The sequence below is a fragment of the Oncorhynchus mykiss genome, chromosome 2, assembly GCF_057628025.1.
Source record: "Oncorhynchus mykiss isolate SJ-2025 chromosome 2, ASM5762802v1, whole genome shotgun sequence".
Classification (NCBI taxonomy): domain Eukaryota; kingdom Metazoa; phylum Chordata; class Actinopteri; order Salmoniformes; family Salmonidae; genus Oncorhynchus; species Oncorhynchus mykiss.
In genome coordinates, this window is record NC_143023.1 from 41,957,578 (window position 1) to 41,975,913 (window position 18,336).

Sequence of the window (18,336 nt, forward strand, 5' to 3'; positions counted from 1 at the left end):
AGTCTGCGCGCAGACCGAACAAGCAGCCACGAAACGACGCGTGTCATGCTCCCGGGTGGGCCACCAAAAACGCTGGCGAATGGAAGCAAGCGTACCCCGAACGCCAGGGTGGCCGGCTAACTTGGCAGAGTGAGCCCACTGAAGAACGGCCAGACGAGTAGGAACGGGAACGAAAAGAAGGTTCCTAGGACAAGCGCGCGGCGACGGAGTGTGAGTGAGCGCTTGCTTTACCTGCCTCTCAATTCCCCAGACAGTCAACCCGACAACACGCCCCTCAGGGAGAATCCCCTCGGGGTCAGTGGAGGCTACTGAAGAACTGAAGAGACGAGACAAAGCATCAGGCTTGGTGTTCTTAGAGCCCGGACGATTAGAAATCACGAACTCGAAACGAGCGAAAAACAGCGCCCAACGCGCCTGACGCGCATTAAGTCGTTTGGCAGAACGGATGTACTCAAGGTTCCTATGGTCAGTCCAAACGACAAAAGGAACGGTCGCCCCCTCCAACCACTGTCGCCATTCGCCTAGGGCTAACCGGATGGCGAGCAGTTCGCGGTTACCCACATCATAGTTACGTTCCGACGGCGACAGGCGATGAGAAAAATACGCGCATGGGTGGACCTTGTCGTCAGAGAGGGAGCGCTGAGAAAGAATGGCTCCCACGCCCACCTCTGACGCGTCAACCTCGACAACGAACTGTCTAGAGACGTCAGGTGTAACAAGGATAGGAGCGGATGTAAAACGATTCTTGAGGAGATCAAAAGCTCCCTGGGCGGAAACGGACCACTTAAAGCACGTCTTGACAGAAGTAAGGGCTGTGAGAGGAGCTGCCACCTGACCGAAATTACGGATGAAACGACGATAGAAGTTCGCGAAGCCGAGAAAGCGCTGCAGCTCGACGCGTGACTTAGGGACGGGCCAATCAATGACAGCTTGGACCTTAGCGGGATCCATCTTAATGCCTTCAGCGGAAATAACAGAACCGAGAAATGTGACGGAGGAGGCATGAAAAGTGCACTTCTCAGCCTTCACAAAAAGACAATTCTCTAAAAGGCGCTGGAGGACACGTCGAACGTGCTGAACATGAATCTGGAGTGACGGTGAAAAAATCAGGATATCGTCAAGGTAAACGAAAACAAAGATGTTCAGCATGTCTCTCAGGACATCATTGACTAATGCCTGAAAGACAGCTGGAGCGTTAGCGAGGCCGAAAGGAAGAACCCGGTATTCAAAGTGCCCTAACGGAGTGTTAAACGCCGTCTTCCACTCGTCCCCCTCCCTGATGCGCACGAGATGGTAAGCGTTACGAAGGTCCAACTTAGTGAAAAACCTGGCTCCCTGCAGGATCTCGAAGGCTGAAGACATAAGAGGAAGCGGATAACGATTCTTCACTGTTATGTCATTCAGCCCTCGATAATCTATGCAGGGGCGCAGAGACCCGTCCTTCTTCTTGACAAAAAAAACCCCCGCTCCGGCGGGAGAGGAGGAGGGGACTATGGTACCGGCGTCAAGAGCTACAGACAAATAATCTTCGAGAGCCTTACGTTCGGGAGCCGACAGAGAGTATAGTCTACCCCGGGGGGGGGGGGGGGGTGGTTCCCGGAAGGAGATCAATACTACAATCATACGACCGGTGTGGAGGAAGAGAGGTGGCCCTGGACCGACTGAACACCGTGCGCAGATCGTGATATTCCTCCGGCACCCCTGTCAAATCACCAGGCTCCTCCTGTGAAGAAGAGACAGAGGAAACAGGAGGGATAGCAGACATTAAACATTTCACATGACAAGAGACGTTCCAGGAGAGGATAGAATTACTAGACCAATTAATGGAAGGATTATGACAAACTAGCCAGGGATGGCCCAAAACAACAGGTGTAAAAGGTGAACGAAAAATTAAAAAAGAAATGGTTTCACTATGATTACCAGAAACAGTGAGGGTTAAAGGTAGCGTCTCACGCTGAATCCTGGGGAGAGGACTACCATCCAGGGCGAACAAGGCCGTGGGCTCCCTTAACTGTCTGAGAGGAATGTCATGTTCCCGAGCCCAGGTCTCGTCCATAAAACAGCCCTCCGCCCCAGAGTCTATTAAGGCACTGCAGGAAGCTGACGAACCGGTCCAGCGTAGATGGACCGACATGGTAGTGCAGGATCTTGAAGGAGAGACAGGAGTAGTAGCGCTTACCAGTAGCCCTCCGCTTACTGACGAGCTCTGGCCTTTTACTGGACATGAAGTGACAAAATGACCAGCGGAACCGCAATAGAGACAGAGGCGGTTGGTGATTCTCCGTTCCCTCTCCTTAGTCGAGATGCGGATACCTCCCAGCTGCATGGGCTCAGCACCCGAGCCGGCAGAGGAAGATGGTAGTGATGCTGAGAGGGGGGCAACGGAGAACGCGAGCTCCTTTCCATGAGCTCGGTGACGAAGATCAACCCGTCGCTCAATGCGAATAGCGAGTTCAATCAAGGAATCCACGCTGGAAGGAACCTCCCGGGAGAGAATCTCATCCTTTACCTCTGCGCGGAGACCCTCCAGAAAACGAGCGAGCAAAGCCGGCTCGTTCCAGCCACTGGAGGCAGCAAGAGTGCGAAACTCAATAGAGTAGTCTGTTATGGATCGATTACCTTGACATAGGGAAGACAGGGCCCTGGAAGCCTCCTCCCCAAAAACAGATCGATCAAAAACCCGTATCATCTCCTCCTTAAAGTCCTGATACTGGTTAGTACACTCAGCCCTTGCCTCCCAGATTGCCGTGCCCCACTCACGAGCCCGTCCAATAAGGAGAGATATGACGTAGGCGACACAAGCAGTGCTCCTGGAGTAAGTGTTGGGCTGGAGAGAAAACACAATATCACACTGGGTGAGGAACGAGCGGCATTCAGTGGGCTCCCCAGAGTAACACGGCGGGTTATTGGTTCTGGGCTCCGGAGATTCGAAAGCCCTGGAAGTGGCCGGTGGATCGAGGCGGAGATGGTGAACCTGTTCTGTGAGGTTGGAGACTTGGGTGGCCAGGGTCTCAACGGCATGTCGAGCAGCAGACAATTCCTGCTCGTGTCTGCCTAGCATCGCTCCCTGGATCCCGACGGCTGAGTGGAGAGGATCCGAAGTCGCTGGGTCCATTCTTGGTCGGATTCTTCTGTTACGGTGCGTGAATGAGGACCCAAAAGCGAATTAACTTAAACAGAGCTTCTTTAATTACCAAACATAGGTAGGCTCAGACGGACCGGCAGATTCCGACAGGACAAGACAAGGTTACAGCAAACATGACGACAGTCTGGTTCAGGCATGAAACACAACAAACAAGAATCCGACAAAGACAGGAGCAGAAACAGAGAGAGATATAGGGACCTAATCAGAGGGAAAAAGGGAACAGGTGGGAAAAGGGGTGACGAGGTGGTTAGGAGGAGACAAGGCACAGCTGGGGGAAAGAGGGGGAGAAAAGGTAACCTAACAACGACCAGCAGAGGGAGACAGGGTGAAGGGAAAGGACAGAGACAAGACACAACATGACAGTACATGACAAATCCACTGTATTTTATCTAAAAATAACATGGGTTAACCTTAAAAATCAGTCACATCAATAATTTAATATATGTTTCATAGTTTGAGATACCTTATCTACCGTAATTTACCATCCCTAAGAACTGCAACTTATTTTCATAAATAATTTTTATGCTTATAAAATCGCCTTTCTATCATGTATTTTCCTGTCCTACTGGCTTAATAATGGTGTCCTGTCCCAACCTCAAAGGACCACCCACCCCCATTTATTATCGATGATTAATATGATTTCTGTTCTTGTTGCAGTACTATAAAATCCATTATAATACATTTACTTTAAAAACTCAGTGTCTCCCATGACTACAAATTCATTATTCAAATGGCTCCCCCCTGTTTCTGATCAGACCAACTGGGAGAGCCATGGAAGCTTGGTCAAAGGTTACACCACCCCTTTACATTCGTTTTCCATACCGTATTAGACATATTAAAGAACCCTTTATCTTTAAAATGTTTTATTCACTTGTCTAATTAAAACTCAGAAAATAAAACTCCTAATATTCCATATGTGAGTGTACCCCTTTAAGATATCTTGTCTCTGGGAACAGGGAAATCCCCTTAACCCAAACGTTTACTACAAAAACAAAACCTAATAATTATGATAATCCCCTCAAATCATTTGTTTTAAATTTCCTCAATGTTTCATGTAACTCATTCAGTCTTCCTTCAAATTGTCGCCCCAAATACTTTATACCCTGCCGTTACACTCAAACAACTGTGATAAACGTGCAGTGTCCCTTTAAAATAAAACATGTCCCATCCAGCCGTACTCTATTGTAAACCTTTCATTGTTCCCCGTAATGAAAACAGATCATTTTTAGAATACGTTAACTTCTTGTTCGAATTCACTGGCGTTACCAAACCAAAAATCAATACCCGGGAAAGAACCACAAGTTTTTACGATTCCACTATTCTTACCTCCCTATATTATAGCCAAATATAGCCCAATGGAACACCTAGCAATTCTGTTGCTAGCTGTAGCATCTTTTCAGACTATCCTTGCAATATTCTGCTCCTTTTTTAAAAATGTATTTGGAACTTTTAGCCACTTTTGAAAAGTAACTCAAAGCTATAATGCACACATTTTCCCTCTAAATGCCACAACCCATTTTCTCTGTCATAATTTGAGGAACGTTGTTGTGTAGTCAACATAATGACGCCGCAAGTCAGCCTGCCTCTTGTCAAATATATATTCCCTATTCAGATTGAGTTCTGCTTTAAATTCTATCGACAAAGTAAAACCAACCGAACTACTCAACTTTCTATACCCCAACATTTAAACGTACCATGTTCTGTGCTAAATTTATATCGTATGTCAGTCGATTCATAAAAAAATACAACATCCTGGTGGCACAAAACTTTATCGTATCTCTCCGTTATTCCCTAAAATTAATCAGGTTTAGGTTACTTTCCCTTCTATGATAACTTTATTTAAATACGACTCCCATCTCAATACATTATTCCAGCAGATCATTTTGGGCAAAATACCGTATTACATCGAAATTGTCTCGCCATTATTTTGAATGAATTCTTCTTTCAATTCAACCTAAACAACATATTAAACGTTCAGTTCATATCTTATACAAACACTAGCGACCATATTTTTCCAGGCAAAACATACAAATAGATGAATTATAATCTAAAATCAATTTTAGTTTATCGGTGTCAAAGCTGAGATACGAACCTTAGTGTCCCGCTATTGAAATGATTGAGTTTCCCCGCCAATAACTATATTATTATAATTGTCTGTAGTCGCAAACTCCGGCACTGAGAATTCCCAGAAAATAGTCCTAATTTAAACCCTTCCTGACTATTTTAGTAGTATCAGCTTCTATTCAGGTTCTTTGTCTTAGTCAAATTTTGGACGCCTCCCTTCCTTTTCCTTTGTTCTCAGCTCCCTTCCTCGCCTCGGCTAACCATATCCTAGCTGTATTTAGCACCTCTGCCCGTTGTTTATCTGTCTTGTCTCCAATAACCCTATTTATTTGTTTAATCATTGATTCCAGTTTTTCTTTATTTAAACGTCCATCAAATTCGTACTTACTCCTCCATGTCTGGCTAAAATAGGTGTTCCTCTTATCATCTTTCTGCATATATTTCTATTTGTGTTTTCTCCTTTATGGAAACCTTATCAATAGCTTTGACTGTTGAATCGGATTTTAGGTCTTACCTATACAACTATAAGCCCAGGGGTCGTAAATCCCTAGTTAACATCTTATATCAGGTTGTGTCAGAGGGCTTTTAAAGTACACTAATATCGTTATCTCACTTCGCTATATCAGGCTTCCCTCTCGCCTGGAACCTCTTGTCTATAGATTTGGCTTTTATCCCATTCCTCTAGATTTTGGTTTCCTTCTCCTCCTCATTTGGACTTTATTTCAGTACTATTTGTTGAATCGGAACGATGGTCAATACTCCCAGAGTTCAATTGACCATTCAAGTTATCTTGTCCGCATAGAATTCCCTTCCTGTCTCCCCACGCCTAGTTAATATCCTATTTGTACAAGATCACCGTCCTATCCCCCAGCACCTATTTAATATCCCCTCTTAATCTCGGGCGAACATGCTTCTCATGATTAAGTTTAGTTTATTTACGGTAGTGCACGTTACCGCAGGTTTTTTACGAACCTGCCCAGTGTATATCGGTCATACAAAACCCAGTGTATGTTGGTCATACAAAACCCTGTGGGAATAGTAAAGCTCCCATTATCGATCAATTCTAAAACAAAATTGAACATCAAATCAAAGAAAACTTAAACCATTCCCCCCAGAATCGAGAATATAGGCTACTGACCTTGTCGCCGACTGGGAAAAGCACTGTTCGTTGGATAAAGACACCGTCCCTGTCGGTATGGGGTGTACACCGGTCTGGTCTTTATCCTCAATTCAGAGGCCAGGTCTTAAATAACGGGACCAGACCCGCTCGTGCACGATTTTTGGCGTGCGACCTTCAGATGACAGAGACGGGTATTTTAGATCCCTGTTCGAAGGACCAATTGTTACAGGAATTAAATTCCTACATGTTTTAATACCCAATTAAAATGAAACACTCTGTCAATTCCTAAGAATTTGTAAGGCTCTTATTTGCATAAAATGGACAGAGACCGGTCTCAAAATCAATCAGCAGCGTTTATTCTCGAGAGCACTGAACATGATACAGTTTACCACAGGTTATAAACTGAAAATGACGTCATTAGTTTTCAAACTGTCCCGTCTCTTCTTCACCCAGTACAATGGCAGTATAGTTCTCAAGCCTTCCCACATCGTCTCTCCTAATTTAGATAATTTATGACCCGAGTTCGAATCCCCGAGCTGACAAGGTACAAATCTGTCATTCTGAACAAGGCAGTTAACCCACTGTTTCTAGGCCGTCATTGAAAATAAGAATTTGTTCTTAACTGACTTGCCTATTTAAATAAAGGTGAAATGAAAGATAGACAGCTTCACTACAGTACAAATGTATCCTGTACAATATTTTATTATTCCCCAATGTCCCTATTCAGATATCTTCCCCTTGCTTGTTGTAAACATAGATAAATATGTAGACAAAGACATATAAAAGCTAGATAAACAAAAAAAAGTTCTCAACAATTGAGAGGGGAGAATTGAGAGGGGAGAAGAGAGAGAGAGATCAAGTGTGTGTGGGCGTTCAAGTGGGCGTTCATTTGCCTCCCGGGGAAATTGGTCATTGAGACCGAATTTCGTCCCTTTAAGCTCACTTCCCCTGCTTTTGATCAGCTCCTTTCATTGGCAGTGTTCAAACTTTGCGATGATAGGTCGGGGGCTCTTGATCTTGTCGCTCCAAGTCTGTGCACTCGGTGGAAAGACACCTCATTTACAGTCTCTAGAGAGGAAGTTTCAAGGCAGATGGCATGAACTCTCTGATCGCCCCCTCTGGATTATTGGATGCGTCCTCAGGAATCCCAGAATATATTAGATTTTCACGCACGCTACGGCTTTGTATGTATAGTAGTGACTCCCTCATCACCCTGTTTTCCCTGAGTAGACAATCCATGTTGGAATCGAAGGTTACCTTGGCTGTGAGTGCCTTGTTCTCTCCTTGGAGTGTGAGAATTTCACTCTGGCTAAACTCCGAACTCCCACGCAGCCCTGCTGATTCATATCGCGTGATTTCTGATGATGTTCTCAATTATATTGACTGATTGGTTCTGTATGGGGTGACTTTTCAAGTGTTGCATGGATTCCAGCAAGAGCACTATCCTCTACTTAAACGGTAAGTACATCCTCTTTTTTTGTTGGATTAGAGCTATTTTGTGAGTTAGCCGGATCTTTCCACGATGGAGTATGTTGTTCCTCCATAGCGTAAAGATGTTGATACTCGTCGATTTCCCTCAGGATCTCCTTAGTATCCAAGTTAACTCTGAACAGCAACCAGTTGTCTTTCCCACGACGACAGAAGATGTAATCATGAGTTGCAAAATACTCGATCCCACTTAAATACAAAGTTGCTTTCGCTGTTTTGCTTGTAATTTACAAGCTGCTCCGTGAAGAGTCTGAGGCACTCAGCAAGGCCTTTCTTACGGTGTTCTCTTGACTGATAGTTGGTTGATATCTGTTACCGACCCCAGCTGTTCATCTGTCCTGCAGGAGATAAGAAGTACTTCATGGGGCCTAAGATGTCGACAGTAGATGCTGCTGTGTTTGGTCACCTGGCCCAGGCTATGTGGACACTACCCGGCACACGTCCTGAACAACTCATCAAAGGTCAGTTCAATCTCTCAGCCTCTGGTTGAAATGTTTTACTCATACTCACAATACCAAAGCATCATAATTGGTTGATTTTAAAAGTGTGAATTGTGATTGTGCTATTATTGTGTTATTATGTTGTTATCAAGATTGTATAACAAATTATGTACCTAATGTATTCTTCTATAGATTTAAAGGCATGTGTGGAATAGGATGCAATGGCCTCATTTTTTTTATCCAGGTGTACTTGCCTACTTCTTCCACTAGATGACAGTGAAAGACTGTAATGTGCAGTTTTGTTGCACATTTACATTTACTTAGAGAACAGAGACAAAAGACCAGTCTCTTTTCATTTTTCATACTGTACAAAATCTGACAATCAAAGTCTGAGTATGAAATCAGAGGACGCTCTGACACTGATGTACATTTTTCCTTGAGTACTGACGTTGGAACCTGTGCTTCCTCTTTCCCCTGTCCACTGTGGTTTAGGCGAGCTCATCAACCTGGCCATGTTCTGTGAGCGCATGCGGAGAAAGTTCTGGCCTGAGTGGTTCGTGGACATAGAGGATGTGTACTATGACGGAGCAGACACTGACAGCAGCGAGGGCTCTTCCACAGGCCTGATGGACTTTGGCCTGTTCTCCCGGACAGACACCATGGAGGAGAGCGAAGCCTCTGACAAACACACACACTCACACACTCACTCCCCCGATACGGACCACTCGCTGTTCGACTCGGACGTGGGCACGGGCTCGGACAATGGGCCGCAGCTTAAGTGTGACCCTCCTAGTCCTGACCCTCCTAATCCTGCCCCTTCCAGTCCCAAACCTCCCAACCCTTGACCCATCCTTACCAAGGCAGGTGGGGTGGGTTTGGCTGAGGCAGTCAGACAGCCGGGAACTTCAAACTAGTCAGGGTGCTGCTATCTGGCTTGGCATCATAGAGCTGCGGAACAGAGAGGCACAGTTCTCGCTTCTCCTGCTGCCCCTCCCTCTCGTCCAGAGATCTGTGCCCACACATGGTGGCGCAGTTATATTCCATGATGACTGAAAACTATATCCTAACAATGTAATATCAGTGCGCTCCGACAAAACCGTGTATTTGTATGCAGAGCGTATAAATCGAACCCCGTGTTACATGTGTTACAATGTGATTTCCTCACCCCGAGTGATTGTGACATTGCCAATATGGCACTATCACAGACATTGCCTTATTTGTGTCAGTTGTCCAAGGCTACAGGCTAGTGTAAAACGTCATGAGGGAGATTGTTGGTTGAACCATTGAGTGGAGTGTCTGTCCATGGAATACAGGCAACATGGCTGTTTCTTTAGAAATGTAACTAGTGAAAGAGAGACGACGATGATGATGGCAGCAGAAACATGAAAACACTAGAGAGAACTGAGGTCAGTCATTTTGACACATTGTAAAGAGTGATATATAAAGAATCTTTGACTTGGGTGGCAGCTCTAGTCTGTGTCTTACTAACGGTGGGCTATTCTACCAGTAGTCCTATGGTTTGTGGCTTGCTGCTGAGCATCAGCCATAATCACTGGCCTTTCCATCAACTCTGTGTCTAACTTCACTCTAGTAAAGGAGATTGGGATACGCAAAAGGAACTGGAGATGGAACATTCTTGTCGGAGTAGAGCCGACTCTTGTATCTCACCACTAGAGAGTGCTGTATCTATACATTCATCCTGCTGTCTATTTAGCTCTATGGTCTCGAGTCCTGTCAGTTTCTGCCACTTGGAATGTTAAAGGCCCAAATGAAGTCAAAACGTGATATTCCTGTGTTTTATATACATTTCCACACTATGAGTTTGGAATGATATTGTGTAAATGATGATAATGCCCTTTTAGTGTAAGCGCTGTTTGAAAAGACAGCGCTTTTCAGTCTGTTTTGGTGGGATGGAGTTTTGGCCTGGGTAATAAAAACAGCTGCATTGTTTAATGAAATAATAACAATAATACAATGCATTCGTTTTCACTTCAGTATTAACACCATACGAATACAGAAAGCTGCTGAAACAGAATGGAAAGGCCCGTTTGTAGCAAGTAGTGTTATCCCTTTACGTGTGTGTGTGTGTGTGTGTGTGTGTGTGTGTGAGTGTGTGAGTGTGTGAGTGTGTGAGTGAGTGAGTGAGTGAGTGAGTGAGTGAGTGAGTGAGTGAGTGAGTGAGTGAGAGAGAGAGAGACCGGAAAGATGATAGTGGGTTGTAATATGACTACATTACCAGGTATGATATAAGCCTTAGTGCACAGAAGTTATGAAAAGAGGGGTTGAATGTGAATTGTGAATGCAGATAGATTTTTGCTTTCTTTACTCAGTAACTCACAACTTATTTGAAAACAGTGCCAGCACTTTGTTTTTATTTGTGATTAACTTAAGTTTGCGATGTTTTATCGTTTGTATCTTTATTGCTCTCACGGAGAGATTTTTGTTGCAAAACTAATGCACCTAGGACGCTGGAGATTGTCGTGATAAGATGGTGAGGCCAAATGAATGGAATGAGACATGTACATAAATGACACAGGTCACTGGATGTCTGTGTGGTAGCTAGGCATTCAAGTTGAACTATTGATAGGTGTATCAGGATGACCTTGAGAGAAGATCATGTTTATTCGCAAAGTTGCAATGTCAAAGTAAATAGTTGTTTGCAAAGGCACATGGACAAAAGACCAAATAAAAGAGTAAATTGTCAATCTGCTAGGATTATACTCACCCTACCTCCCAATGATGAAACATAAAATTGAAAAACAATGGGGACCAAGACACGGATCTGTCTAAACTTTTTCTCAACTGTCCTTTAAGTGTCTTTTAATTATACTTTTTGTGTCTGTAATTGAGCAAATATCTTTGAGGGTGTTTGATTGAATTGCATTGTCTTATTGTTGAAATTGTTTTATATTAGAAGTATGGGCAGACCAGACCTGCAATGAGAGAACAGCAGAGGAGGCGGCATCATATGGGGCAGAGCTGCCTCCAGAACACGATTCATCCCCCAAAAACGTCAACCTGCGTTATATTATGGGATGCGTTTTTACCATGCTACATATGGATAACTCATTATATCAGTGCGACTACTTTGTCAAGCTATATTAGAACAGTGTATGTCCTGTTAGTGGAAACATTACATTACAGGGAAATGTACATAAGTGTGATAAACTCATGAATTCACTGTAACATACTGACAAACTACCTATGGATGTTCAATTATGATAACCCAAAGGTGAGGTGGCTGTATGACTGATTACTCTCAATGATTTGATTAAACAATAGCTGTGACATTTAAAAGAAAAGGATCTGTGTATGAGTTGTGTTACTGTGTGTCTGAATGTTGGTATTTTATACTGTAAATGTACTACATTTGCGCATTCAGTATTTAGAATAATTAATTTCCCAATTATTTTCACCTCTAACATTTATTTGCTTGTGTGCATATATTAGTATTCTACATATTAGTACCCTATATTATTACTCTGCATTTATTGTGTGTGCTTGGGTCTGTGTGTGTTTAGCATGTGAGCCACAGTGTTTTCAATCAGGCTAACGAGTGGCAGGCATCCAGGCGCGGAGGCGGGCTGATTAAGGCTCTGCCAGGAGCTGGAGGCAAGGAGGGGTTAGAGGAGGAGAGAGGAGAGAAGGCTGGGGAGAGGGGGCTGTGTGGTGGTGCTGGGCTGGGGGAGAGAGAGCCACGGATCAGGAACCAGGATCCCCAGGGATGGAGCAGGTGCAGGCTGCGAGCGAGGCCTTTGGGCCCAAAGGGACACACAGAGCTTAAAACAATCTGCACAGCTCCTTTTTTTAATTTTCCTGTTCTGAAACATCCCACCTCTCTCACTGCCTCTTTCTTTCTCTGTGCCCCCTCTCTTTCTTTTTCTCACTCTCTCGCTCCTTTAGCCCTCTCCCTCTCTTTCTCACGCTTAACAGATCAGCACTCCACAAAGAGGGATAAACACAGAGAGGAAAATTAAAAAGGGAACTCCCCTGGCACACCAAAACAAATTAGAGCAAACAAATTACACTGAGTCAACACACAAACACTGGAGCATCTGTGGCTCTGGACTGACTGAGGGGAGCTGGTGGCGTCCTCAACCTCAGACACCACCATTACAGCCACCATACAGTACTGTACGCTCTCTCAAACCAATCCACACACTACACTCTCATAGAGTTACACTAACAAACTTTAACAGATTAACTCCAACTATTATATTTACAACAACAACAAACAAACAAAATTGTTGGTATACCATGAATGTGAATTCACGACTAGAGAATGAATCTGAGATTGTTAGCTCAGTATATTTAAGAGTAGGCCCATACGCAAGAAGTATGAGAAGTTAATGGTATGTTAGTATTACAAGGAAAAAATGTGTCGGTTTCAAAAAGTGTTTGTAAGGAGTGAGTTGCACAATTTGTGCTTGAATCGTAATGTGGGTGAATTCAAGTTCTAATATATGATACATATGTTATGAGATTTTATATTTCTGTCTGTACATTTCACTAGCCATGGCTAAATTCACTGTATATCAACATATTCAAGCATATTGATCTGTTCCACTGTGAGTATGAATGTGTGTGGTTTGATGGTTTTGGCTGGCCCTTCCCTTGGCCCTCTGGCAGTGGCAGTGACCCATCCATCTGCCTTCCACTGTCTGTCTGGGGCCCTGGGGGACAAGGGCCACTATGGCCTCCGGGCCAGCTGGTCATCCTCCAGAATCAGCCCTCCTCTGCCAGGTGGGTCCCAGTGGGCCCCAATGGACCCCGGGACACGCCACAGTACCTCCACAATGAGCACAGTACCCCCACACCCAGCCGCCCGCCGCAACCCCCACAGGCTCAGGTGTTCCCCACAATGCCTGGGTTCAGGGGGACTTGACACCAACAGGTGGCACTGTTTTCTTTACTAATTACAGCTTTATTTATTCATTGGCATGTGGAGGCTTCCAGATGACTTTGGCCGCCCCGCTCGTTCACAGGATACGTGCCAGTGTCTCTCTCTGTGTGTGTGTGTGTGTGTGTGCGTGCGTGCATGTACAGTACAGTCAGAAGTTTAGACACACCTAATCATTCAAAGGTTTTTCTTTATTTCTACTATTTTCTACATTGTAGAATAATAGTGAAGACATCAAAACTGTGAAATAACACATGTAGAATCATGTAGTAACCTAAAAAGCTTTTTTTTTAAATCCAAATATATTTTATATTTGAGATTCTTCGAAGTAGCCACCCTTTGCCTTGATGACAGCTTTGCACACTCTTGACATTCTCTCAACCAGCTTCATGAGGAATGATTTTCCAATAGTCTTGGAGTTCCCACATATGCTGAGCAGTTGTTGGCTGCTTTTTCTTCACTCTGCAGTCCAACTCATCCCAAACCATCTCAATTGGGTTGAGGTCAGGTGATTGTGGAGGCCAGGTCATCTGATGCAGCACAATGTGGCACTTGTACATATTGTATGAGCTATTTGGAGTACCATAGAGGGTCTTCATGCAACAGAGTGTGTGTAATGTTTTGAGTAAGCACTTAGGTTTGATTTATAGACTGTCATGGTAAACCTTAAGAGCATTTTGCCACTCTGAGTCTTTCATACGTGGCTCTAGCAGCAGATCTAGTTGTTTCTCTATGTCGTTGGTCTGTGGGGATGTTTCAAGCAAGCACTAATATACTTTGAGGTTAGTGACTCTAATGTTGACTTCTCCTCTGGGAGAAAGAAAAAGAGGGCAGAGAGAAAGTGAGAGAGCAAGAAAGAGAGAGACTAAGAGTTCAGGCCTTTATACCCAGGCACAGAGCACAGACGGAGACACCACTATGGACCGGGCCCTATCATGGCTTCCCTTCTGTTGGTCCATTATCTCTCTCCCCATGCGACACTCCCCTTCCCTTCTTCCCTCCATCCATCCTTCCCTTCCCCTGGATGTTATCTTCAGCTGCTTATGCCCTAATACCCCAATTGTTGGGCTCTAAAAACAATAATTAGCAATCCCAAATGAGACTGAGGGGCAAATTTAACAGCTTTTTTCTCATGTTTTTTCCTTCTTTTTATCTTCTCTTTTTTTCTGAAGAGCAGAGGGATATTGGCAAAGCCTCTTTAAACTCTCTGGCTTTGCGGGGGATTATTTTTGTGCCGAGATCCTGGCGGGTCTTTTTGTTTTTTTCCTTCCTGGTTGTGGTGGCAGACACGCTAGGTAAACAGTTTGTGTCACACTTGATTGCGTTTGAGAAATTAAAAAAGGAGGGAATGATAATGCGTCGGGGATGGGGACACTGACACCGTAAGACCTGGGCTCTTTGGGGACCAATGGAACGTGCCTTGACAGAGTGGCCCTCGCGGCCAGAACAATGCCGGGACCCATCCTTCAGAGTACACTCCCAGTTCCCAGTCTCTAGCACTATCTACGCTAGACCATCTGTCTCGCTCTCTCTTTCTCTCCTCCTCTCCTCCTCTCCTCCTCTTTTCTCGGTCTGGAATGGCAGTGGATTTGAATGTGTTGAATGTGGCTCAATTATTCAGCTGTTTGCAAACACGCTGGCTGGAGGTGTGTGTGTGTGTGTGTGTGTGTGTGTGTGTGTGTGTGTGTGTGTGTGTGTGTGTGTGTGTGTGTGTGTGTGTGTGTGTGTGTGTGTGTGTGTGTGTGTGTGTGTGTGTGTGTGCGCTGCTGATATTGCAGAATTCCCCTGGTGGTGAAGGTCTGTGTCATTCAGAGCTCAAGTCTAGAGAAAACACATTCTCTTAATACTTGTCCTCTGTGCAGTTTAGTAAAGACTTTGGAGGTGTCTGAGGGTTTAAATGCACCATAGTATATTTCAGTCTCCATGGTTTATACCGAGATGTGTTGTGTTGGATTATAGTAGCCCCAGATGATTGGATGACAGTTTACAGTTTGCTTCTATCGTCAGAATGGTTCAGTGGTCAGACCCACTACAGTTGAAATGGTATTAAAACTCCACAGAGGGGTATAACGGGGCTCTCCAACCCTGTTCCTGGAGAGCTACCCTCCTCTAGGTTTTCGCTGCAACCCCAGTTGTACCTAACCTGGTTCAGCTTGTTAACCAGCTAATTATTAGAACTAGATGCGCTAGATTAGGATTGGAGTGAAAACCTACAGGAGGGTAGCTTTCCCGGAACAGGGTTGAGAGCCCTGGTGTATAGTACAGTTTGGTATGAGGACCTATAGAGGGCAGTGTTTTACCACAGAACAGTGACCTGTTGGCTATTAAGCAGAACCCCGCTGACCCCACTAATGCCAGAGAAGACATGTGTAGAGGACTGTACTGCACTCACATTTAAATACCAACAACAACAAAAAATCTGTGTCCAATCACAGTGCATTTATACCTATGTGTCTCACCCACCTGGGTTGTATTCACTAGGCACTAAGACTAAAACAGGGAGGGACTGTAACGTTCTGAGTGTAGTGGGTGAGAAGTCAGGCGCAGGAAGCAGAGAGTTCAGGGGAGTGCTATTTTAATGCACCACAACGGTGAACATAAGCCAACCCCACGAAAACACAGGGCGTAAACAAAACAAACGCCCCAAACAGGGGGACTTAAACGGTCCAGAAAAGACCCACGAAATGGGAAAGCACGTAACTCACAGACGTGCACACAAGTTTACACAACACAGAAGGTCACAATAATTAATCCCGCACAAGGAACCAGGCGGGCCGGCTGACTAAATAAAGCCTCACTAATTATACAGAATTCAAAACAGGTGCACTCAATGAACACATAAGGGAGGGGGAGGAAATAATCAGTGGCAGCTAGTAGGCCGGCGACGACGACCGCCGAGCGCCACCCGAACGGGAAGGGGAGCCACCTTCGGTCGGAGTCGTGACAGTACCCCCCCCTTGACGCGCGGCTCCCGCAGCGCGCCGACACCGGCCTCGAGGTCGACCCGGAGGACGAGGCGCAGGGCGCTCCGGATGGAGGCGATGGAAATCCCTCAACATTGACGGATCCAAAATGTCCCCCACCGGTACCCAGCACCTCTCCTCCGGACCGTACCCCTCCCAGTCCACGAGGTACTGCAGGCCCCTCACCCGGCGTCTCGAGTCCAGAATGGCCCGTATCGTATACGCCGGGGACCCCTCGATGTCCAGAGGGGGAGGAGGGACCTCCGGCACCTCACCGTCCTGTAGGGGACCAGCTACCACCGGCCTGAGGAGAGACACATGAAACGAGGGGTTAATACGATAATAGGAAGGGAGTTGTAATCGATAACACACCTCGTTTATTCTCCTCAGGACTTTGAAAGGCCCTACACACTGCGGCCCAAGCTTCCGGCAGGGCAAGCGGAGGGGCAGGTTTCGGGTCGAGAGCCAGACCCTGTCCCCCGGTACAAACACGGGGGCCTCACTGCGGTGGCGGTCAGCACTCCTTTTCTGCCGTCCACTAGCTTGTTGAAGGGATTCCCGGACGGCCCTCCAGGTCTCTTTGGAGCGCTGCACCCATTCCTCCACCGCAGGAGCCTCGGTCTGGCTCGGATGCCACGGTGCCAGGACCGGCTGGTACCCCAACACACACTGAAAAGGGGACACATTAGTAGAGGAGTGGCGTAGTGAGTTCTGGGCCATTTCGGCCCAGGGGATGTACCTCGCCCACTCCCCTGGCCGGTCCTGGCAGTACGACCGCAGAAACCTACCCACCTCCTGGTTTACTCTCTCCACCTGCCCATTACTTTCGGGGTGATAACCGGAGGTCAGGCTGACCGAGACCCCCAGACGCTCCATGAACGCCCTCCATACTCGGGACGTGAACTGGGGGCCCCGATCAGAAACGATGTCCTCCGGCACCCCGTAGTGCCGGAAGACGTGGGTGAATAATGCCTCCGCAGTCTGTAGGGCTGTAGGGATACCGGGCAACGGGAGGAGACGGCAGGACTTAGAGAACCGATCCACAATCACCAGAACCGTGGTGTTCCCCTGAGACGGGGGAAGATCGGTCAGGAAGTCTACGGATAGATGTGACCATGGCCGTTGTGGAACGGGGAGGGGTTGTAACTTCCCTCTAGGAAGGTGCCTAGGAGCCTTACTCTGGGCGCATACTGAACAGGAGGAGACATAAACCTTAACGTCCCTAGCCAAGGTAGGCCACCAATACCTCCCCCGAAGGCTTCCTATTGTCCTCCTCACCCCAGGGTGACCCGAGGAGGGTAGGACGTGAGCCCACCGAATCAGTTGGTCCCGAACACCAAGCGGCACGTACTTCTGCCCCGCCGGACACTGAGGAGGCGCGGGTTCAGCCCGTAACGCCCGCTCGATGTCCGAGTCCACCTCCCATACCACCGGTGCTATCAGCTTTGAGGCGGGAAGGATGGGAGTAGGTTCGGTGGACCTATCCTCTGTGTCGTAAAGGCGGGACAGTGCATCCGCTTTCACGTTCTGGGAGCCCGGTCTATACGATAAAGTGAACCGGAATCGGGTAAAAAATATGGCCCACCTTGCCTGACGCGGGTTCAGTCTCCTAGCTGCCCGAATATACTCCAGATTTTGGTGGTCGGTCCAGATGAGAAAGGGGTGCTTAGCCCCCTCAAGCCAGTGTCTCCACACCTTCAGAGCCCTGACCACCGCTAACAACTCCCGGTCACCCACATCATAGTTACGCTCCGCTGGGCTGAGCTTCCTCGAGAAGAAAGCGCAGGGGCGGAGTTTTGGTGGCGTACCCGAGCGCTGTGATAGCACGGCACCCACCCCAGCCTCGGACGCATCCACCTCCACTATGAATGCTAGAGAGGGGTCCGGATGGGCCAACACGGGTGCATCCGTGAACAGCGCCTTCAACTTGTTGAAAGCTCCGTCCGCCTCTGCTGACCACCGCAACCGCACCGGACCCCCCTTCAGCAGTGAGGTAATTGGAGCCGCTACCTGGCCAAAACCCCGGATAAACCTCCGGTAGTAGTTGGCAAAACCCAAAAACCGCTGCACCTCTTTTACCGTGGTCGGAGTCGGCCAATTACGCACGGCCTTACTGCGGTCACCCTCCATCTCCACCCCCGAGGTGGAAATGCGATAACCCAGAAAGGAGACGGCTCGTTTGGAGAACACACACTTCTCAGCCTTGACGTATAGGT

General features: G+C 46.6%; 1 protein-coding gene across 1 annotated transcript in view; it reads left to right on the forward strand.

The window, feature by feature from the left end:
• LOC110490022 (failed axon connections homolog) overlaps nucleotides 1-11,559 on the forward strand; it is a 31,023-nt gene extending 19,464 nt beyond the window's left edge. Inside the window, exons 5-6 of the mRNA XM_021563109.3 lie at nucleotides 8,162-8,278; nucleotides 8,750-11,559. Coding sequence (XP_021418784.2) covers nucleotides 8,162-8,278; nucleotides 8,750-9,102 — 470 coding nt within the window. The 3' untranslated portion in view covers nucleotides 9,103-11,559. The remainder of the gene's footprint in view (nucleotides 1-8,161; nucleotides 8,279-8,749) is intronic.
• The last annotated feature ends 6,777 nt before the right edge of the window (nucleotides 11,560-18,336 follow it).